The following is a 23,548-nucleotide window of genomic DNA, read 5'->3' on the forward strand; positions in this document are numbered from 1 at the left end:
GAAGATGATAACCCTGTGACAGGCCACTTTCAGTGATAATTCGTACGTGGATTCGGAACGACAACGGACAAGATCTACGGTGATTGTGATCTCGTTTCCAGGGTGGATCCTGTAGAATATCTCGTACTTACCTTTTCTCTTAGTTACAACCTGGATTACAAATGTCTCCCTCTCATCATTTATTTCAAGTCAAGTCAAGTCACTTTTATTGTCATTTCGACCATAACTGCTGGTACAGTAGATAGTAAAAACGAGACAACATTTTTCAGGACCATGGTGCTACATGAAACAGTACAAAAACTACACTGAACTACATGAAAACAGCACAGAAAAAAAACGACACTAGACTACAGACCTACCCAGGACTGCATAAAGTGCACAAACAGTGCAGGCATTACAATAAATAATAAACAATATCCCATGGATTACTGAACTTTCCCACTTTACCATCTCAAGACTTTAAGCCTTGTTCCTCCCCCCAAGCTCAATATAGTTTGGGAGTTATATTTACACATACCATTGTTAACTTTTGTTTATCTTGGTTTAAATTACTATATTATAAGTAGTTAGTAATAAAGATAATGGTTTTAACATCAAAACCAGACTCCATTGTAGTCTATTGCTGCTGGTTCGTTTCCTAAAATGTTACATTTCGTAACACTACTCATAAATCCTATCCCTGAGAATTCTCTCCAGTAACTTCCCTACTACTGACCAGATTCAACCATCAATAGTTTCCTGGATTATCCCTGGCTCCCTTCTTGAATAATAGAATGATATCAGCTACTCACCAGTCCTTTGGGATCTTGCCTGTGGTGAGAGAGGACACAAAGATATTGGTCAAAGCCCCAGTTTCTTCGCTTGCCTTTCTTAATAACCTGCGGGATATCCCATCAGACCCTGGGGATTTATCCACTTTAATGCACTTCAAGACACCCAACACTATCTTCTCCTAGACATGAGAAATTCTTCTCATGCTGGGAATCCAAAGCAACACACACATGTTGGAGAAACTCAGCAGGTTAGGCCTTTTCTTCCAAGTGCCCTCGCATACTTTTGGTATTGATCTTCCTATCCTCCATGTCCTTTTCCAACACTGGTGTGAAGTACTCATTAAATAATACCTCACCCACATCCTTTGCATCCAAGCAAATGTTACCCCCGTACTGTTGAGTGGTCCTACCTTCTCCCTAGTTATCCCTTTGTTCCTGATGTATGTATGGAATGCCTTGAGATTCTCTTTAATCTACTTACCAAGAACTTCTCATGGCCCCTTCTGGCTTTTCTAATTCTTTTTTGTGTTATTTGTCGGCTTCTTTACAATCCTCAAGGACTGAGTTTGATTCTAGCTTCCTAAGCTTTACATACTTTCCTTTTTACTTCTTAATTAAATTCATCAGCTCTACCAAAAGCCAACGTTCTTACTTTTCGATCCTTGGCCTTCCTTCCAAATGGAACGTACCTGTCCAGGTAGGTCCATTGTCTCTGCCTGCTCCTGACCCACTGAAATCGTGTCCTCATATCTCGACTCCATTCTATCCTCCTTCGTTCAGTCCCTTGTACCTACATCTGTGACAATTCTCATGCTCTCGGTCTTTTCACTAACTTTCAATTCCCTGACCATGACCCCAGTTATACCGGCCTTTTCATTAGCTGCATGGAACAGTCCATGTTCCAAGCCTTCTTCAGTAACGCTCCCCAACTCTTCCTCCGATACATTGATGACTACATCTGTGCTGCTCCATGCACCCATGCTGAGCTCATCAATTTCATCAACGTTGCCTCCAACTTCCACCCTGCCCTTAAATTCATTTGGTCCATTTCTGATACCTCCCTTTCCTTTCTAGAGGTCTCTTTCTCCATCTCTGGAGACAAACTATCAACCAACATCTTTTATAAACCTACCAATTCTCATGGTTATCTTGACTATACCTCTTCCCACCCCATCTCCTGTGAAAATGCTATTCCCTTTTCTCAGTTCCTTTGCCTCTGCCACATCTGTTCCCAGGATACAGTTCTCCTTTCCAATACATCAGAAATGTCCTCCTTCTTAAGAGTAAAGGATTTCCCTTCCTCCGCCGTTGATGAAGCTCTCACCCAGATCACCCAGACATCTGTGCACACCCATATTCCCACTTAACAGTGATAACGTTCTTTTTGCTCTTATCTACTGTGGAAGCCTTTGCATCCAACACATTATTCTCTGCAACAAGATTCACTTCCAAAGGGATCCTACCAGCAAGTATATCTATACCTTTCCCCATCCCTCACCTTTCTCTTATTTCTGCAGGGATAGCTCCTTCTGTGATTCCCTCTTCCATTTATCCCACCCAGCACTTATCCCTGCAAGAAAACCAAAGTCCTACACCTGCCCATTCACCACCTCATTCATCTCCACTCAGAGCCCCAAACAATCCTTCCAGGTGAGGTAACACTTCACTGATGAATCTGTTGGGGTCGCCTATTGAGTCCTGTGCTCCTGATGTGGCTCCCTCTACATTGGTGAGAAATTGGGGGTACCGCCTCTTTGAACACCTCCGCTCCACCCAGCAAAAGCAGAACTTCCAGTGGTCAAATATTTTAATTGTGATTCCCATTCCCATTGTGACATGGTGGTTCATGGCCTTCTCTTGTGTTGTGATGAATTCACAGTCCCCTTCCTCCCACTTTTCAATCTGGCACTTTCCCCTTCCATTCCAGTCCTGAAGAAGGGTCACAGCTTGAAACATTGACTGCTTATTCATTTCCATGGATACTCCCTGACCTGCTGAGCTTCTCCAGCAGTTTGTGTGTGTGTTGCTTTGGATTTCCAGCATCAGCAGAATTTCTCATGTTCATGATACCCGTCCTGTACTCTGTGCAGTTGGTTTTTAAACACCCTCCGCATGTCAGATATGGACTTGCCAGGACTAGCACATGGCACCGGGAGTAATCCAGAGAGTACAACTTTGGAGGTCCTGTCTTTCTTAACTCCCTAAAGGACCTCTTCCCCTTTTCTATTTATGTCATTGGTGCCAATGTGCACCATGACTTCTGGCTGTTCATCTTCCCCCTTGAGAATATTCTGCAGACACTCTGAGATATCTTGGATCCTAGCAACAGGAAGGCAATACACCATCTTGGCATCTCTTTTGAGGCCACAAAATCTCCTGTCCTTTCCCCTAACTAAAGAGCAGGGGTTAATGGTTAATGGCATAAATAAGTTGGAAACCCCTGCTATAGAGTCACTATCACTCTTCCTGAATGTACCATGTTCTGCTGAGGCTCAGAGCCAGCCACAGTACCACTAGCCTGGCTGCTGCTGATGTGCCATGATAGGTCAACCCCCAGCAGTATCCAAAGGGGTATACATGTTGCTGAGGAGATGGTCAGAGGGAAAATCTGCACTGAATGTTTATTCCCCTTACTTCTTCTGGTTTTATCTGAAGCCTGCACGCTGGGTGTGACCACCTCAGTAAAAGTTCCATCTATCAGGCTTTCAGCCTCCCAGCTGGACATGAGTACACCCAGCTCCAGCTCCAGTTCATTGATCTTGTCAGTCAGAAGCTGAAACTGGGGACACTTCCCACAGATGTAGTCATCAGGGAGATGGTCATGTAACCAGAAATCCCACATGTCATAGGAAGAACATTCCACTGCCTTAACCATCCTGCCTACACTGTAAGAGCAACTAACGATTTACAGACAATTTAAAAAAAATCTTACCAGTGCCTTCTTTGTGAAAGCTTTGAGTTCCACATACCTCGCCTGTTCTTGCTGAAGGCTGTTGAGGTTGAGCACTCTAACAGTGGCCCACTCCAACAATGGCTGCTCCACTTACACCGCACACTTTTTCATTGGCTCATATAAGACTCAGTCCCCATGAGACTTGCTGTTTTCAAGTGGCTCCCACCAGGCAAGATGTCACAAAGGTAGTGTAGAAGGTTGCCACGAGAAATACAACAGGATATAGATCAGTTGCAGATAAGGGTGGAGAAATTGCAGAAGGAATTTAATCTGGACAAGAGTGAGGAGGTGTACTTAAGAAGGCATATTGCATGTTTGCCTTTATTAGTTGAACCACTGGGTTCAAAGATCAGGAAATTATCTTGTAGCATTTTAAAAGTCTAGTTAGGCTGGATTTGAAGCATTGCATTCAGTGCTGGTTGCTTCACTATAGGCAGGATGCAGAGGCTTTGGAGAGGGTTTAGAGCAGACTTACCGAAATGCTGTCGGATTAGAGGGTATGAACTATAAGGAGAGATTGGGTAAAATTAGATTGTTTTCTCTGGAGCAGTAAAGGTTGATAGGGGACCTGATAGATGTTGAAGGACATAGAGTCGGCATCTTTCTTTCCCCAGGGTGAAATGTGTAATACCAGAGGGTACAAATTTAATGAGAAAGAGGGCAAGTCAAAAGGAACTGTACTGTGCAGTTTATTTTACACAGTGAGGGCTGGGTGCCTGTAATTCACCACTGGGACTATAGTGGAGGCTGATGCGATCAGCACTCTTGGATATGTTACGAAGGATGAACAACTTTGATGGGCAGAAGGGTACAGAGTTGCCCATGTCCCCCTCCCCTGGGAGAATTACAAACCGTTACTGTTACCACAATGCTAATGAGAGAGAAAGAGATGGAACAAAAACATACTGGGACTGGAACATCTGCTGCTGATAACACCGGGGTAGAGAGACCATATTATGACTCCTGTAAGACTCACGGCTCCGGAGAGGGCTGTTTACTTGGTACTATTCTGTTCATTAAAATTCCTCAGTGGATAGCCGGAGTGGGCTGGTTTGATGGGCTAAGCCATTCAAAACTGATTGACACCTGAGACCCCGTGAGTGGGGATAAAAGTGAGGTCTGGGGAGACACCCCTCAGACACACCAGGAGACGCACCAAGAGACACACTAGTGAGCACTGTTTAAGTGTTGGAACCCACGAGAAAAGTGGGGGGCATCACAGACCGAATGAAAGATCGGTCAATTTGAACTCACAGTGTTTATAGTGAGGCCGGTGGGGGCTTGTGTGTGTGTCCACCCTTGCCTGGGTGACGAGTCCACCATAGAAGAACGGTCTAGCTAAAGGACAGAGGGGTCATACCTGAATGGCCACAACAACATATCAACAGATCAAGATCATAAAGGAAGGTTTGCAAGACAATAGCTGCCACTGTTTGCTCGCCCTCTCTCTCTCTCTCTCTCTCCCTCCAATGGTTACAGCAAAAGAACCAACAACTACCTCAGCCTACATGAACTGAACTGAACTTTATACTTTCCCATGATAATTCCTTATCCCCTAGACATCAGTAGAGCTTGTTTATTATTATTATTATACCCACACTTCTAGGTTTAGTATTGCTACCGTGTATTATCTGTATATTTGCATTGTTGATATTGATTTGTCTATTTTACTAATAAACACTGTTTTGGAAATAGTACCAGACTCCAATGGATACTTCTATCTTTGCTGGTAAGATACCCAGTTACGGGGTACGAAACAGATAAGCACATTAATGTGCATAGAATGAAGGCATATTGTTATTGTGCAGGCAGAAAGGATTGGGTTAGTTAGCCAGCACATTGTAGGCAAAATGGCATCTTTGCTGCACTACATTCCATGTTCTCGAACACCTTTACTGGTCAACCTGATGTTATTTGTAAAAGTCACATAATGAGCAAGAACTGTGACTGTGTGTTCAACGTGGACTGTTGCCTGGTTGTCCTGTCATATTTTGGCATTCAGTATGACAATATGAATGATATTGAAGTAGCTGGCATGGCAATCTGACACGAATAACCTGCTTACTAATAGTTCTCTGGGCAACCACTTGACTCCAGACCCGATACCATGGTTACAGCCAGGACAATAGGCCCAAATAGGAGATGAATGAAACTGGCACCACACCGTTAGTGCATAAGTACTTAATTACTAGGCACCCAAAGTAAATTAGTGACTGAAAATACAAAATAACACAAAGGGACATGGTAGGGGAAATTACCTCAGCTGCAGGATGTAATTCAGCAAGAAAGGGTGCAGAGAAGGATCACGAGAATATTTCAGTTCCACTTCCCATTTCAGTACAAATTTTCAGACCATGGCCTCTTCTACTGCCATGTTAAGGCCACGCTCAAGTTGGAGGAGCTACACCTTATATTCCACCTGGGTAGCCTACAACCTGATGGTATGAAAATCAATTTCTCAAACTTCTGGTAATTTCCACACTGCCCCTTCACCATTCCCCTTCCTGTTTCCCTCTCTCTCCTATCTCCTTACTTGCCCTTGACTTCCCTCTGGTTCTCCCTCTTCCCTTTCTTCCATGATCTTCTACCCTCTCCTTTCAGATTCCTCCTCCTCCAGCCCTTTATCTCTTTCACCAATCAACCTCCCAGGTCTTTACTTCACCTCTCCCCCTCTCTCTGTCTCATCCATCACCTGCCACCTTTTGCTTCTTCCCCCCTGCCCCCCATCTTCTCGTGCTGACTTCTTGTCTTTTTTCCAGTCCTGATGAAGAGTCTTGGCCCAAAACATTGACTGTTCATTAATTTCCATAGATGCTGCCCGACCTGCTGAGTTTCTTCAACATTTTCTGTGTTTTGCCTCATGAGTTTGTTGCCTGTATCGGAGGGCATGAGTTATAAGGAGAGATTGAATAGGCTGGGACTGTTCTCCCTGCAGCTGAAGTGCCACAAGAAAGCATTACAAAATTTGGAATGGCACAGCACTGCACAATATCTATGCTAAGCATGATGCCAAATTATGCTGATGAAGGGTTTCATCAAATTACCCTGATGAAGGGTTTCAGCCCGAAACATCGTCACTACCTCCTCCCATAGATGCTGTCTGGCCTGCTGAGTTCTGCCAACATTTTGTGTTTTTACAGTATTTTTGTTCTCTTTTTCTTTTTGATTTTATTTTTTAAAGATTTGATTTATATTTTATGTATTGCACTGTACTGCTCCCACAAGTTTTAAGACATCTGTTAGTGATAATAAACCTGATTCTGAGGATTTTTAATTAATATTTCTCTTCAGTTTTTTACTGTGGAGTAAGTGATGGCAATATGGGGAATATGAGTGGTGATGCCTTGGACAACATACAAATTAACAAGGTGTAGGTATCAGATGCCCTGAAGCGCATTAAGTGAATAAATCACCAGGGCCTGACCTGCTGCGTTCTCAGACCTCACGGGAAGCAGAGAAGAAATTGTGCAGGCCCTTGGAGAGATTTTTGCTTCATTTCTGTCCCCAGGTGAGATTCTAGAGAGTGGCTAATGTGGCACCACATTAAAAAGAGAAATAAGGTTGGTGAATCTGACATCAGTGGTTGGAAAACTGCTAGAAGGGATTCAGAGGGACAGGATCTACTAACATTTGGAGAGGTAGAGTCTGATTCAGGACAGTTGCATGGCTTTGTGTGTGGTAAGCCATATCTGGCAAATCTCATGTTGTTCTTTGAGGAGGAAACAGAGGCTAAGTGTCAGGAGGGGCGTGGATGTTATAGCTATGGATTTTAGCAAGGCCTTTGATAAGGATCCTTATGGTAGATTAGTCTGGAAGGTTAGATCATATGGGATCCAGCAGAAATAGCAGATTGGATTCATAATTGGCTCTGCTAGGAAGCAAAGGGTGATGGTCAAGAGTTGTTTCTCAGACTATAGGTCTGTGTCTAGTGGTGGTGCTGGGATCTTCATTATTTGTAATTTATATTAACAATTTGGATGTGAATATACAAGACTTGGCTAGTAAGCCTGCAGATGATACTGAAATATGTGTTGGTGTAGATAGTGTTCCACGTTATGGAAAAGTTACAGGTGATCTTGATCAGCTAGATATATAGGCTGGCTACTGACAAATGGCTTGCAATCCTGGTCAATGTCAGGTACTGCATTTTATGAAATTAAATCAGGGTACTACCTGTACACATGAATAGTGGAGCTCAGGGTCTGTTAAGAAACAGAGGGAGCAAGAGCAGAGTTCACTGAAAGCAGCATCTCAGGTAGATTGAGTGGTGAAGGCAGCATTTGCCACACTGATATTAATCAGCCTGGGCAATGAGTACAGGTGTTGGTAAGTTATGTTGTAGTTATATACAACAAAGTTTTTTTTCACCCTGTTATATGAGGGACATTAATTATTAAGAGTGCCAAAAAGACCAGCAGGATACTGTCTGGACTAAGGAGCCTTAAGAAGGAGGTTGTATATACTAGGATTTAATTTCTGGTAATGTAGGAGGTTGAAGGGGAAGCTGACCGAGGTATATAAGGTCATGAGGGACATAGTATTTTTCCCAGGAGTGATTGCTAAAAAGAGGATTAGGTTTAAGATCAAAGGCAAAAGATTGAAAAGAGACCTGGTGAGAGCTTCTTCATGCAAAAGGGAGGAGAGGAGCATATATGGAATGCACTGCCAGAAATAGTGGTTGAGGCAGGCACATATGCATCCTTTCAAAGACATCTAGATAAATACATGGATATATGAGGTGGGTGGCTGGGATTAACTCCCTGGGGAATATAGTTGGGCTAAAGGTCCTGTTTCTACGCTGTCTGACTCTGAATGAGAGGAGGTGGTGAAGGCAGGGACAGTGATGACATTTAAGGGTTAGGAACGCCAAGTTAGCATTCTCAGGAGACTGCAGCTGCAGGAACCTGAAAAACAATCTGCTGGAGGAAATGAGTGGTCGAGGAGCAATTGTTTTATGAGGAGGGATAGTCAACATTTCAGGTTCACAGCCTTGTATCAGGACTGAGAGCAAATGAAAAGGTAACTGGTACAGATCGGAAGGAGAGGGAGTGGTGAGGCAGGGGCTGGGAGGTGATGGGTTGAACCAGGTAAAGTGGTAATAATGAGCGGATGGTAGAAGGGATAGAAAGGTAGGCCTGGTTTTTGTACGCAGAGGGTGTTTGGGGAGCGTTGTTTCTCAAAATGGAGGCCTGTGACCAATGGTGTGCTGCAGCGATTATTACTGGGTCTTCTATTGTTAACCATCTATATTAACAACTTTTATTGGAATGTAGTTGCACGATTGCTAAGTTTGCAATGACACCAAACTTAGTGCAGAGATGTTATCCAAGATTACAGCAGTAAAAGTGGACCATGGACGGTAGATGGAATTTAACTCAGTGTTGCGTTTTAGTAAGTTAAACCATAACAGGAATACAGTGTATGAAAGGCAGTGAGGGCTGTTGTAGAACATAGAGGTTTAGGAGTACAAGTGCATGGTGCTATAAAAGCAGTGTCTCAGCTACATAGGGTGGTGAATACACCAAGTATAGAAGTTGGAATGTTATGTTACAGGGTATTGTAGAGACATTTCTGTTCAGTTCTGCTTGTCCAGCTGTACGAAGAATAATATCAAGCACGAAAAGGTGCAGAAAAGACTCACAAGGATATTATGGGGAAAGCTTGAGTTATATGGAGAGGCTGGGACATTTTTCCCTGGAATGTAAGTAACTTCCCTGAGGTTTGTAAGATCATGAGGGGTGTAGGTAAGATAGATTATCACCGTCTTTTTTCCTCATAGAAATCCAAAACTGGAGGGCACATATTTAAGGTGAAAGGTGTAATATTTAGACATTTGAAGGGCAACATTTTCCACAGAAGGGAGTTGGTAAATGGCACAAGCTGCTAGAGGAAGTGGCAGAGGCAGGTTCATATTTAAAGGATAGCTGGTCAGGTACATGGTTTAAAGGTCTGTGGGCCAAGCAATAGACAAATGTGTCTATGGATGAGCTGGCCTGTTTCTATGTTGCATGATGCTATGGCTACCCAGGTGGATTGAGGTGTTGGGCCTCTATGGCCGTGGATAAGATCAAGGGAAGAAAGGCACTGAATGATTCAGATTAGGTTACTGCCACATACATCATGAAGGAATGAAATTCCTTGCTCATATTAATCAGTGTAGAGTAATAAATGCAACAATGAATACAGTGAACAAGCACTAGACAGCAATGGTGCAAATGGTGGCATGCTCTGGGGTGATTCAGGTCTAAGGTGAAGACGTAGAATTATGAGTGAGAAGGCAGCAGAATCACCAAGAATGGGCCATGAGAAAGGTGACTGTTCCTGCACTCCAGTTCTCGTGTCTGGATCATACTAAGAACCAGAGGAAAGGCCAGACTCCCAAAGGAGTCTGTGACTTGACTTATCCTGCCAGTGGAGGAAGCTGATCACAGGAAGGTGGGCGATTGATGTGTTGACAATTGGATTGGAACTGAAAAGGTGGAGAGGATAGAAGAGCTTTGGTGATGGGGAAAACTGCTCATCAGTGGAAGGGAGCAAGGGCAGGACTCCATGCCAAAGAAATAGGCCTGGAGCTAGAGGTTTTGGAAGACAGGCTCAACACCATATTGGGCCTGGAACTCACTGAGGTGTAGGTGCAGAGTACGAAGGCAAAGCCTCTGGTGTAGGCAGATAACTCAATGTTGTGGGGGGAGGGGTAGCATGGCAAAGACATGGAATTGATTGGAGCTATAATGAAGCATGGGATCAGGGGGTGATGGGAGAAAACACGGGGGGGGGGAGAAGAGGTGGAATCGGAGGAGAACGGAGAAGATGAGATTGTAAGAACACAAAATGCTGGCAGAACTCAGCAGGCCAGACAGCATCTATGGGAGGAGGTAGTGACAACGTTTTGGGTCGAAAACCTTCATCAGGAGCTGATCCTCGTGTTGCCCTTGAGGATGAGATTGTGTCTGGTGGCGTTGCTAAGGATTTAAACTAGTGGAGCAAGAAAACCAAGCAGGAGAAACAAACACAAAAATTAAGGAGGAAACAAAAATTCCAAAGAGGAAGGCCCTGAAATCAGAGCTGAGAGAAAAAAAAATACACCACAGAACAAAGCAGCTCAGAATGTTTAACATACGTGAATGCACTGTGTCCCAATGACGATTCACGATGAGCTGAATAAATTAACAACCCCAATTGATGCAAGTGAACATGATATAGCTGCATTTAGAGACATGGTATAGGATGATCAGAGATGTGAACATAATCTTCAGGAATGACCAGGGAAGAAGGTGGACTGATGCTATTAATGAAAAAAAGGAAACCAATCCAAAACCAGGGAAGGACATAAACTTTTGAGTACCCCAAGGGGAGAGTCAAGGAACCCCAAGGGACAGGGAACACTAGCAGGCATTGTCCATAAATGCATGAACATGACCAAGATGCTTAATCCAAATAAAGGAAACCATGAAGACATGAGGCATGAACTGACACTTGCACATTGCAACTGGGATCCGAGATTAGCTGGTAAATTAAATCCAAAATTAGCTTTGAAAAGAAGACAGGATGGTTGTAGAGAGTTGTCAGTGTGGTTAAAAGCCCACAACCTAGCAGTGTTTCACAGGGATCCTTATTGTGTATGTAACACTCGCTTCACCTCGCGGCTTGATATAGGGAGTGATAATCCTAACCCTGCCTAACCAAACTTAAGAAATCTCGTTTGTGTGGATGCTGTGCGATGTGTGCCGTTACAAATTAGTACCCCGAAATAACAGTACACAATAAGCAATTAAAGGATTAAGCTTTATAACTCTTACTTTGACAATATGGTTAGTAGAGAAATGAAATATTAAAAAAAGGCCCAAATCTCATTAAACAGTCTGTGCAGAAAGTTGGAGCTCACTCATAGGCCAATCGGTCCCCAGCGACCTCCTCTGATCGTTGCTGTCCTTCGGACCTTCGTTCCGAGTGCCCCCTCTCTCTCTCTCGCCTGTGAAATCAACTGCTTCCAAATTCACAAGACGGCAACAAAATCCTGATTGTGGATGCATGTTGGCCAGTCTTGTTATCTCCAGCCATAACCCATTGTTGCTACAGAGAAACTGTTACTTCAGCAGTGAACATTACAAAAAAACCATTACATTAGTAGTGAAACCGTGCAGCTCGTTACATGCACATTAACATAGTTGTGAATTTAGCAGGTATGATAATGCTCAGAACTACACAAAGATTTCTTAGTTGTATAATTAAGGTGCATAAAGCCTTGAACTTTATTTTTAAAAAACAGACTTCTAAATTTTATTATTTCCAGTTCCTCTGGCCATATCAAAATTATACCATTCTATTTATAAATTCTCAACTTTCATTCTTTGCAAGTGAAATTATGTTCTCTGGAACTAAGTCTTGATCTCTCCTGTGAAAATAGTGCATTGTGTGTTCCTTCTACTATTCAGAATTTAGACATTCCAAGGTGGCCTTTCATTCACACCTTTATTCACCATAACCCGCTTGGTAACATATGGCACATTTTGCTGGTTAGAAAGGTGAAAGGCGGCAGGTACAAAAGTAAACCATTTCCCAGGCAAACAGGCTTTTATATTTTGGATTAACAATTTCTGATTAACTAGTGATTAGTAGAACAGAGGTTAAGAGCTTGAACAAGTTTTCTGTGAGTCTTCTGACTTAGTTGAGTTACTTAAATGGAACAATTTTGCTGCCACAGACTCCAATCTGCTACGATACTCTAAGCCTTCATAGTTGGATGCAGGAACCCCATGAAAGCCATACATGGCTCCCCACCAGGCCGCCGCTATTGCACCAGTAGAATCACTATCGCCACCATGGAAAACTGCTCTGTTACAGAGCTCCTCCCATGAATCGCCTGAGCCCAGGATAGCATCGTAGGCTATCATGGGGGCATCATGCCCACTGGCTCCACCCCAGCCACTATAGCTGACAGAGGCATAGAATTTATCACGCTCAGCCACACCATAAGGCTCTGGAAAAATTGGCTTTGAAACCCCATCCATAATGCCTCGGTCCTGAAGGTACTTATTCCATTGATTTTCAAAATAGGACCTAAAATAAGAAAAGATCAAAGTTACTTATTTTACAGAAGGGCCCTTCAGTCTAGAATGTGTCAAGTGTTTTTCTTTGTTTAGCCAAATACAGCAAAAATAATTTGACTATCATTTTACTGATTCAGCAACTTCAGTCTCTTTTCTCAACACTCACAATGTTATAGTGTGAAGTTCAACTATGTTCACTCAGGGAGTAGCCACTCAGTCATAGGGCACAGAAACAGTACCTTCAACCCAAACCACGCCCATCCACCAGCACAGTTTGCAGCCCTTGTCTTGGCCATTCAGGTATTGGCAAGATACTTAGTAAATATTGAGAGCGTATTCACCATTCTCACCCAGTTCACAATCAGAATGGGAAGCACATGACACTCACAATCTGATTATGACATTAAAAAAATCCAGTCCATCATTGAGTACATCTTCAAGAGGTGGTGCCTCAAGACAGCATTCATCACCCAGGACATGCCCTCTTCTCATTACTACCATAACAGAGAAAGTACAGGAGCCTGAAAGCCCACACTCAACAACCCAGCTTCTTTCCTTTTGCCATCAAATTTCTGGACGGTCCATGAACACTACCTTACTACCTCTCTTAAGCACTATTTATTTTTAAATATCTAACTTACAGTATTTTTTATGCCTTGCTCCATACTGCTGCCAGAAAACATCAAGCTTCATGACACGTCAGTGATAGTAAACCTGATTCTGATTCATAGCTGAAGGATGAACGGTTGCACTCACGTGTACTATGACTAAGTGCTCCAAGAGGTTAGTTATGGCCAGAATCAACTCCTGCCTCAGCAAAGACCTGTACACACTGCAATCTGCCTATCTCCGGCAAATGCATTCCACTGCCTCTCCACTCAGCCTTGGATCACCTGGACAGTAGCAATACCTACATCAGGCTGCTGTTTATAAATTAGTTTATTGATGATTCAACACCCTCTGCACTAATTAAAAAAAACAACAAAAACCTGGGGCTTTGCACCTCCTTCTAGAATGGGATCTTTGACTTCCTCATCAGGAGACCAGAGTCAGTGTGGATCAGTGATAAACTCTCCTCCTCACTAACAATCAACAATGGCACACACACCAGTCCTCATCAAGGGATCAGCAGTAGAAAGGGTGAGCAGTTTCAATTTCCTGCGTGTCAACATCCCTGAAGATCTATCCGAGGCCCAAAATATTAATACTATTACAAAGAAACAAGTGTCTATATTTTACTAAGGCTTTGGGGAGACTTGGTATGTCACCAAAGACTCCAGCAATTTCTACAGATGTACTGCAGAGAGCATTCTAATTGGTTGTATCACTGTTTGATATGGAGGTCAATCCACAGACTTTCCAGCAGCACATTAAGGACAAAAGAACAACTAGGGAAAGAATAGGCTCCATTAGACACAAGAGGGACAATATGCATGTGGAACCAAAGGTTCAGAACAGTACAGTACAGCACAGGAACAGGCCTTCCAACCCATACTGTTGTGCTGAACCAGTAAAATGAATAATCAATTGACCAACCTTACGAATACCCGCTGCCTACACAATGTCCGGATCCTTCCATTTTCCTCACAATCATGTGCCTATCTAAACCTCTCTTCAAAGCCTCTAATGTTTCTGTCTCTACCTACACCCCAGGAATTCCAGGCACCACCACTCTGTGTTAAAAAGGATCTTGTCCTTAACAGTGTACTGTCCCTTTACCTTTGACCTACCAAGCTGCAATACTTCACGTTGGTGGGGTCAACTCTATCTTCCATTTCTCCACCCTTATCTGCAACTGATCTATATCCTGCTGTATTCTCCTATCAGATTGCCCCCTTCTCCAGCCCTTAATCTCTTTCACCAATCTACTTCCCAGCTCTTTACTTCACTCCTCCCCCTCTCCCAGTTTCACCTATCACCTACAAAAGAAAATCTGCAGATGCTGGAAATCTGAGTAACACACACAAAATCCTGGAACTCAGCAGGCCAGGCAGCATCCATGGAAAAAAGTACAGTCGACGTTTTGGACCGAAAGCCTAAGGCAGAACTGGACGGAAAAAAAGCTGAGGAATAGAGAACCCAGATCTTTACTTCATCTTTCCCCTCCAGGTTTCACCTATCACCTGGTGGTTCTCTCTCCCCTCCCCACCTTTTAAATCTACTCCTCGGCTTTTTTTCTCCAGCGTCGCCAAAGAGTTTTGGCCCGAAACATCAATTCTACCTTTTATCCCATAGATGCTGCCTGGCCTGCTGAGTTCCTCCAGCATTGTGTGTGTGTTGGTCACCTATCATCTACTTACTGGATCATCCCCTCATCCCCCCACCTTCTTACTCTTACTTCTCATCTTTTTTCTCTAGACCTGATGAAGCGTCTCAGCCTGAAACATCAACTACTTACTCTTTCCCATAGATGCTGCCTGGCCTGCTGAGTTCCTCTAGCACTTTGCGTGTGTTGCTTGTATTTCCAGAATCTGCTGATTTTCTCTAGACACTAGAATACTACAGCACAGTACTAAGCCCACACTACCCTATAACCCTCTATTTTTCTTTCATCTATGTGTCTATTCAAGAGGCTCTTAAATACCCCTAATGTTTTAGCCTCTACCACCATCCCTGGCAAGTCATTCCAGGCACCCACAACCCTCTGTGTAAAAAACTTACCCCTGATATCCCCCTCTAAACTTCCCTCCCTTAACTTTGTACATATGCCCTCCGGTGTTTGTTGTTGGTGCCCTGGGAAACAGGTACTGGCTATCCACCCTATCTAAACCTCTTATAATCTTGTAGACCTCTATCAAGTCCCCGCTCATCCTTCTATGCTCCAAAGAGAAAAGTCCCAGCTCTGCTAACCTTGCTTCATAAGACTTGTTCTTCAATCCAGGTAACATCCTGGTAAATCTCCTCTGCACCCTCTCCATAGCTTCCACATCCTTCCTATAATGAGGTGACCAGAATTGAACACAATTCTCTTTAAGTGTGGTCCCACCAGAGATTTGTAGAGTTGCAACATGACCTCTCTATTCTTGAACTCAACCCCCTACTAATGAAGCCTGGCATCCCATAGGCCTTCTTAACTATCCTATCAACCTGTGCAGCGACCTTGAGGGATGTATGGGTTTGAAACCCAAGGTCCCTCTGTTCATCTGCACTCTTAAGTAACCAACCATTAACCCTGTACTCAGCCTTCTGGTTTGTCCTTCCAAAATGCACCACCTCACATTTATCCGGATTGAACTCCATCTGTCACTTTTCTGCCCAAACTCTGCATCCTGTCTATATCCTCTTGTAGCCATCCACAACTCCTCCAATCTTCATGTCATCTACAAACTTACTCACCCATCCTTCCACCTCTTCATCTAGGTCATTTATAAAAATCACAAAGAGCAGGGGTCCCAGGACAGATCCTTGCAGCACTCCACTAGTCACCGACCTCCAGGCAGAATACTTTCCTTCTACTACTACCCTCTGTTTTTTCCTGTAAGCCAATTTTTTTTATCCAAACAGCCAAGATTCCACTGATGCCATGCCTCATGATTTTCTGGGTGAGTCTCTCGTGGGGGACTTTGTCAAATGTCTTGCTAAAATTCCATGTAGACCACATCTACCGTCCTACCCTCATCAATTTATTTTGTTACCTCTTCAAAAAACTCAATTAGGCTCGTGAGGTATGACCTTCCCTTCACAAAGCCATGTTGACTATCCTTGAGTAGACTGTACTTCTCCAAATACTCATAGATCCTATTCTTAAGAATCTTTTCCAATAGTTTGCAAACCACTGATGTAAGACTCACTGGTCTATAGTTCCCAGGATTCTCCCTATTACCTTTTCTAAACAAGGGAACTACATTTGCCATTCTCCAATCCTCCAGCACCTCCCTGCAGCCAAAGAGGATTGAAAGATCATAGCTACAACTCCAGCGATCTCTTCTCTCACTTCCCAAGGCAACCTGTGGTATATCACATCTGGCCCTGGGGACGACTTCTTCCTTAATTTCCACATTGTTCAGCACACAGACCTGTTCTATTTTGAACTCACCCTGATCAAGTTCCTTTTCACATGTGAATACTGAAGCAAAGTATTCATTTAGAACCTCCTCCGCCTCCAGGCACATGCTGCCTTCTTTATCCCTCAGCAGTCCCACCTTCACTCTTGTCATCCCTCTGTTCCTCACATACACATAGAACGCCTTGGGGTTCTCCTTAATCCTACATGCCAAGGCCTTCTCATGCCTCCTTCGACCTCTCCCAAGTCCTTTCTTAAGCTCCTTCCTGGCTACCCTATATTTCTCATGAGCCCCTCCTACTTCTTATATCTAAGATGTGTTTCCTTCTTCCTCTTGACAAGTTGCCTCACATATTTCGTCAGCCACGGTTCTTTTCCTACCATTGTTTCCTTGTCTCAGTGGGACAAATCTATCCTGAACCCAGCACAAGTTGTCCCTAAACTTCCTCCACATTACTTCTGTGCTTTCACCCTTGAACATTTGTTTCCAATTTACTCTCGCTAGTTCCTGCCTCATCCCTTCATAGTTAGCCCTTCCCCAGTTAAGCACTTACCCATTTTGTCTGTTTTTATCCTTTTCCATAGCTATGCTGAAGCTAAGGGAGTTGTGGTCACTCTCACCAAAAAGCTCCCCCACCAAGAGGTCTGTCACCTGACCAGGTTCATTACCCAGAACTAGATCCAGAATGGCCTCTCCTCTCATCAGCCGGTCCACATACTGTGTCAGGAATCCTCTTAACACACCTGACAAATTCAGCCCCATCTATCCCCCTTGCAGTCAAGAGGTGCCAGTCAATATGAGGGAAGCTTAAATCACACATAACCACAACCCTGTATTTCCTGCACCATTCTAAAATCTACCTGCTTATCTGCTCCTCTGTATCTTGAGGGCTATTTGGCAGCCTACAGACTACTCCCAGCACAGTGATTGATCCCTTCCTATTTCTGACTTCCACCCACACCGTCTCAGTGGACACTCCCTTTGCAGCGTCCTCCCTTTCTATAGCCGTGATACTATCCCTGACCAGTAAAGCCACTCGCCCCCCCCCCCCCCCTTTTCAACCTCCCATCCTATTCCTTTTAAAACACCTAAACTCCGGTACCTGCATCAGCCAATCCTGCCCTTCCTCCAATCAAGTTTCAGCAACAGCCACAACATCGTAGTTCCACGTACTGATCCATGCTCTTAAGTTCACCCTCTTTATTCCTAATACAGCTAGCGTTGAAATAGACACATTTCAACCCTTCTAACTGGCTACATTTACCTTTTATCCCCTGCCTGTCCTTCCTCACCAACTCAGAACACATAACATCATACCCTTGTCCTTCTACCCTAATCCCTGCACTCACATTCTGATTCCCACCCCCCTGCCAAACTAGTTTAAACCCTCCCCAACAGCTCTAGCAAACCTGCCCACTAGGATATTGGTCCCTTTCCAGTTCAGGTGCAGCCCATCCTTTTTGTACAGGTCAGACCTTCCCCAGAAGAGATCCCAATGATCCAGAAATCTGAACCCCTGCTCCCTGCACCAACTCTTCAGCCACGCATTCATCTGCCATAACTTCCTGTTCCTACCCTCACTGTCGTGGCATAGGCAACAATCCTGAGATTACCACCCTTGAGGTCCTGTTATTTAAATTTTCCTAATTGTCTCTATTCCTTCTTCAGGACCTCATCCCTACTCCTATTGATGTCATTGGTCCCAACGTGGACCACGACATCTGGCTGCTCACCCTCTCTCCTGAGAATACTGAGAACTCAATCCGAGATATCGCGGGCCCTGGCACCAGGGAGGCAACAGACCATCCAGGATTCTTGATCTCTCCCACAGAACCTCCTATCTGTCCCCCTATCGAATCCCCTATCACTACTGCTCTCCTCTTTTCCCTCCTTCCTTCTGAGCTGAGGGTCCAGTCTCGGTGCCAGAGACACGACCACTGCAACTTGTCCCTGGTAGGTCGTCCCCACCAACAGTATCCAAAACATAATGCTTACTGTTGATGGGAACAGCCACAGGGGTGCTCTGCTCTTACTGCCTATTCCCCTTCCCTCTCCTGACAGTCACCCAGTTACCTGTCTCCTGACTTTTAGGGGTGACTGTCTCCCTGAAACTCCGATCTATTACTGCCTCCCGAGTGACCCGAAGTTCATCCAGCTCCCTAACTCAGTTTGTCAGGAGCTGCAGCTGGATGCACCTTTCCCAGGTGTACTCATCAGAGACAACTGTGCTGTCCCTGACTTCCCACATCCTACAACTGGAGCACTGGACTGCCCTATCTACTGCCTCCATTACCAACTCCTAAGTTAATTAAATTAAAGAAACTTACCTGGCCTTACCTCATTGGGAGCAAGCTCATCCTTCACTTGTCCACTCACTCACTGGCCGTTCTGCTTGAGCTACCCCTCTTTTTATTTGTTTGAGCTTTTCAATTTTCGATTGCCCAAACTGCTTGGTCACCTGACCTCGAATGCCCAATCAGCTGCTTTCTGCTGAGTCTGAGCTATTCAAATCTTGATTGACTTGACTGCACAATCCAACTGCCAAAACCTCAAAGTTCCACTCCTTCACTGGCCGCTCTCCATTCACAATACAGTGGGCCAACCACAATCTCATTTGTGATTGTCCCAATGTATTTTTTGCCAGACTTCCACAATATATCCACACCACCACCACCAATGTTTGTATCATCTGCAAACTTACTAACCCACCCATCTGTACTTTCATCCAGGTCATTTATACACATCACAAACTGCTGAGGTCCCAGTACAAATTCCTGCGGAACACCACTAATCACAGACCTCCAGCTAGAACAAGTACCTTCAACCGCTACCCTGTCTTCTATGGGCAAGCCAGTTCTGAATTCAAATGGCCAATTCACCATTGATCCCGTGAATCTGAATCATCCGAGAATCATGAGCATCCCATGAGGGATGTTGTCAAACTCCTTACTAAAATCCATGCTGTAGACAACATCCACAGCTCTATCTTCAATCACCCTCAACACCTCGTCAAAAAACTCAATCAAATTAGTAAGAAATGACTTCCCCACACAAAGCCATGCTTGCTCTCTCTAATTAGGCCATGGCTTTTCAAATGCTCATTAATCCTATCCCCAAGAATTATCTCCAGTAATTTCCCTATTACTGGCATGAGACTCACCAGTCCAGAGTTTCTAAGATTATCCCTACATCCCTTCTAGAATTAATGGAAGAACATTAGCTGCTGGCCAGTCCTCTGGGACCACACCTGTGGCTGGAGATGATATTGGTCAAGACCCCAGCAATCTCTCAATAACCTGGGCTATATCTCATTATGCCTGGAGACTTATCCAACTTAATTTTCTTTAAGATAGCCAATACTATCTCCTTAATCTCAAAATACACTAGCATATCAATATGCTCAGCTCTGATCTCCCTATCTTCTGCACCTTTGGTAAAAACTGATGCAAAGTACTCATTAAGGACCTCACCCACATCCTCTTTCATTGTCCCAACACAGAATCTGACAACTGGCCAGTTGAAGGTCCCTCCATCTGATAGGCAATTCCAGTCACCCTAGATGTATGTGGTAGTGCTATAATCAGATGCATAGATTTAGTAATTACAAATTAACCATTCACACCATGGTCTTCAGAATAGAAAATAAGAGTGCATGATTTCACACTCACCACGCAGCCAGGTTTTCTTCAGCATACTGCTGAGAGTTCTGCACATACGTCTTGGCTTTCTCCAACACTTCCATCAGGCCTTTACCCCAGCTCTCTACAGGCTTCCCATTGACAGCATATGCGGTGAACAATGCGGCCGCCACTGCCCCCAGGTAACCCGTGGGGTGGTGGTGGGTCATTCGACCGCTTTCAACAGACACTGCAATCAGTGTTTCTAACTGGTGGGGTTGGGGATACCGCAGCCCAATACACATTGCCCGCATGGCAGCACCGCAGCCACCGCCTTTTGGGTTAAACGGGATCTTCCATCCGTTGGGAGCATTTGGTTTCAGCAACGCGGTGGCACTTATACACGTTAATCCTGACAAAAGGAAACAGTCTGTGACTAAAGTGATTCAATGACCAGATTCACCAAACAAAATCAGTTGCTTGACAAAAGCTCTGCCTGAAATAAGTGGTTTCTCTGAACCCAAGTGTCTGAGTTGGGGGGGGGGGGGGGGCAGTTTACAGTTGAGTCTCGGTGACCAACTGATGGGAACTTACAGAGCTTGTGCATTTCTCCTGAGCGTTGGAGGTTCATGGTCCCAGAGGTTTTACTACCACCCACATTGGGGGGGGGGGGGGGGGGGCGTACCTTCCCTTGTCAACCATCACTGTACCTGGTCCCCACGCGCCTCTCCACACCTGGTTCCTTATAACTATTCACATGTTCCACCCGTCTGTGGTCGCCAGTGCAATCCTCTATACGATCTGTGCTGGTGATGCCCACAGACTCAATAAACTGATTAAAAAGGCTGGCTCTGTTAAAGGAGTCAAATTGGACATACTGGAGGCTGTGGTAGAACAAGGGACCCTGTGGAAAATCCTGGCTAATCTGGACAACGTTTCTCACCCCCTGCATGCCAACTTGGCTGAAACAGAGAAGCACTTTTAGTAAGTGACTAAGACAACAGCGCTGCTCCAAAGAGAGCTGTTTCTCCTTATTTCTCCGCCATTAGGCTCTATATTGAGTCAACACAGTTGAGGAAGTGAGAACAGCTCCCTCCCCCACCCCACCCCGCGTTAGACTATTTGAGGTAACTTTTTAAATTCTTTCTACTTTTCTTCTAAGATTCACTTGTAATGCTGCTGTGACACTGTAATTTCCTTTGGAATCAATAAAGTATCTAGTAACCGCCCCACACCCCCAGCCCACTCCTCATACTCAGTATCTGGCTCTCCCCTCACAATGGTTCACCCACAGCTCGCTCCGTTGCCCCCACCCTCACCATGTTGTTCCCCTTTCCACCTCCCCCCCCCCCCCCCACTCCCCAGCACCCCACACCGGTTGCCTGCCCGTACCCGGCCCTCTCCCGTCCATGTCATTCATGCTGTCCTTATAACCCCGAGCCAGCCGCAGGTACAGCTTCTCCAGCGCTTTCTCCGGATGCGAAGCGGCCGCCAAGGCCTCGGCCGTCGCCAGGTGCATCACCGTGTCGTCGCTGACCACCCATCCCGTCACGTTGAGGCCCCGACAGCCGCCTGCCTCCCGTAGTTCGTCATGGATCTTCAGGCCACTGCGGCAGAACTCCCAGGATCCACCTTTGTAGCCGAGCGCGTCGGCCGCTCCGCTCAGCACCATAGCCGCCACATAGCGCTGCAAGAGCGGAGACATCACGACCCCACACGAGCCCAGCGGCTCCATCCGTCCCATTCAAAGTGCGGAACCAGCTGTCATCACGGTGATGTAAACCGAAACATGACCACCATCATAGTGAGGTCAAGACTACGGCCGCCATCACTTTAAGGTCACTAGTGTGGTGGTATCACGTGCAATTATGTGCCTGTACATGATTGGGCAGAGCACTGAGCATGCGCGAGTCTGCTGGCATGCTGCGGCACGTGGTTGGATTAAGACCTAGTAAACACAAAGTGCACTGCAGACGCTGTGGTCAAATCAACACGTACAAACAAGCTGGGGCAACTCAGCAGGTCGGGCAGCATCCGAGTTGTTTCGGACCGAGACGTTGACTCTCGTTTCCACGGATGCTGCCCGGCCTGCTGAGTTCCTCCAGCTTGTTTGCACGTGTTGGATTAAGACCTGTTTGTTTATTACTGTAAATAAAAGTTTTCTAATTCTTCCAGAATATGATTCTTCACTGATAATCCACAGTACGTTTAAACAAATGTCCGAAATGTAAATGCTAAAATGGAAAGTTTACAACCCCCACCAAAACTTAAGTTGACTGGCAATGTAGTTGAGAATTGGAAGATATTCAAGCAACAGTTTGAACTGTACTTATTGGTGATTGATTATGAAGAAAAATCAGAAAATACCAAAGCTGTGCTTCTGCTCTATGTAATCGGGAATGGTGCAGTAGAGGTATATAATTTTGTCTTTGAAGATGGAGATAATTTCAATTTAAGGTCAATAATGGACAGATTTGAAGTATTTTGCATACCTAAGCATTATTTAACGTATGAGCAATATAAATTCTTCACGTGCGCAGAGAGCTGCTGAAACAATTGATCAGTGTGTTAGAGAGTTAAGAAGGCATAGTAGAACATGCAAGTTTGAATTGCTTACGGACTCTCATTAAAAATAGAATTGTTTGTGGCATTCGAGATAATACTCTTGAGAGAAAGGCCGTTGAGAGAGCAAGATTTAAATTTTGAAAAAGCTTTGGTGCTTTGCAAAGCTTTTGAGATCTGGCACTCCTTTTGGCAGATACTGTTCTCTTCTGCTTCCATTTGGAATTGCATCAGCTCCTGGTGTGTACCATAAAACCATTCACATGTTATATGGGCACATTGAGGGCATATATACATCCATGAATGATATTATTATTTGGGGATCAAATAACCAAGAGCATGACGCCAGGCTCAGACAAGTCTTTGAGGCAACAGGCAAGGCTAACCAGAAATTGAATAAACACAAATGTCAGCTAGAAGTGACGAGACTTACATTTGTGGGTGATATCATCAGCAAAGAGGGTATGCGTCCTCAACCATTGAAGGTTTCTGCTATTGAGAACATGACAAGACAGCAGTGTAAAAAGGATGTTCAGAGATTTATGGGAATGGTTAATTATATAGGAAAATTTATGCCCAATCTCTTGGA

The 23,548-nt window shown here is 44.6% G+C and overlaps 1 protein-coding gene across 1 annotated transcript; it reads right to left on the bottom strand.

Moving 5' to 3' along the window:
- Nucleotides 1–11,492: 11,492 nt before the first annotated feature.
- Nucleotides 11,493–22,257, bottom strand: LOC132406428 (ADP-ribosylhydrolase ARH1-like). The gene is made up of 3 exons (XM_059992064.1): nt 21,790–22,257; nt 20,449–20,809; nt 11,493–12,786 (listed from the first exon to the last, which is right to left on the bottom strand). The coding sequence occupies exons 1-3, from the start codon at nt 22,139–22,141 to the stop codon at nt 12,354–12,356; spliced, it is 1,146 nt and encodes a 381-aa protein (XP_059848047.1). The 5' UTR covers nt 22,142–22,257; the 3' UTR covers nt 11,493–12,353.
- Nucleotides 22,258–23,548: the final 1,291 nt, after the last annotated feature.

The sequence above is a fragment of the Hypanus sabinus genome, chromosome 16 (genome assembly GCF_030144855.1).
Source record: "Hypanus sabinus isolate sHypSab1 chromosome 16, sHypSab1.hap1, whole genome shotgun sequence".
Lineage (NCBI taxonomy): Eukaryota > Metazoa > Chordata > Chondrichthyes > Myliobatiformes > Dasyatidae > Hypanus > Hypanus sabinus.

Bases quoted from the DNA above. Each gene is read 5' to 3' on its own strand.
- LOC132406428 (XM_059992064.1), bottom strand. From the start codon at position 22,141: ATGGGACGGATGGAGCCGCTGGGCTCGTGTGGGGTCGTGATGTCTCCG. The intron at 20,810-21,789 runs GTACGGGCAGGC...TCCTTTTGTCAG, and splicing joins CATGGACGGGAGAGGGCCGG to GATTAACGTGTATAAGTGCC. The intron at 12,787-20,448 runs GTGAGTGTGAAA...TTCTTATTTTAG, and splicing joins GAAGAAAACCTGGCTGCGTG to GTCCTATTTTGAAAATCAAT.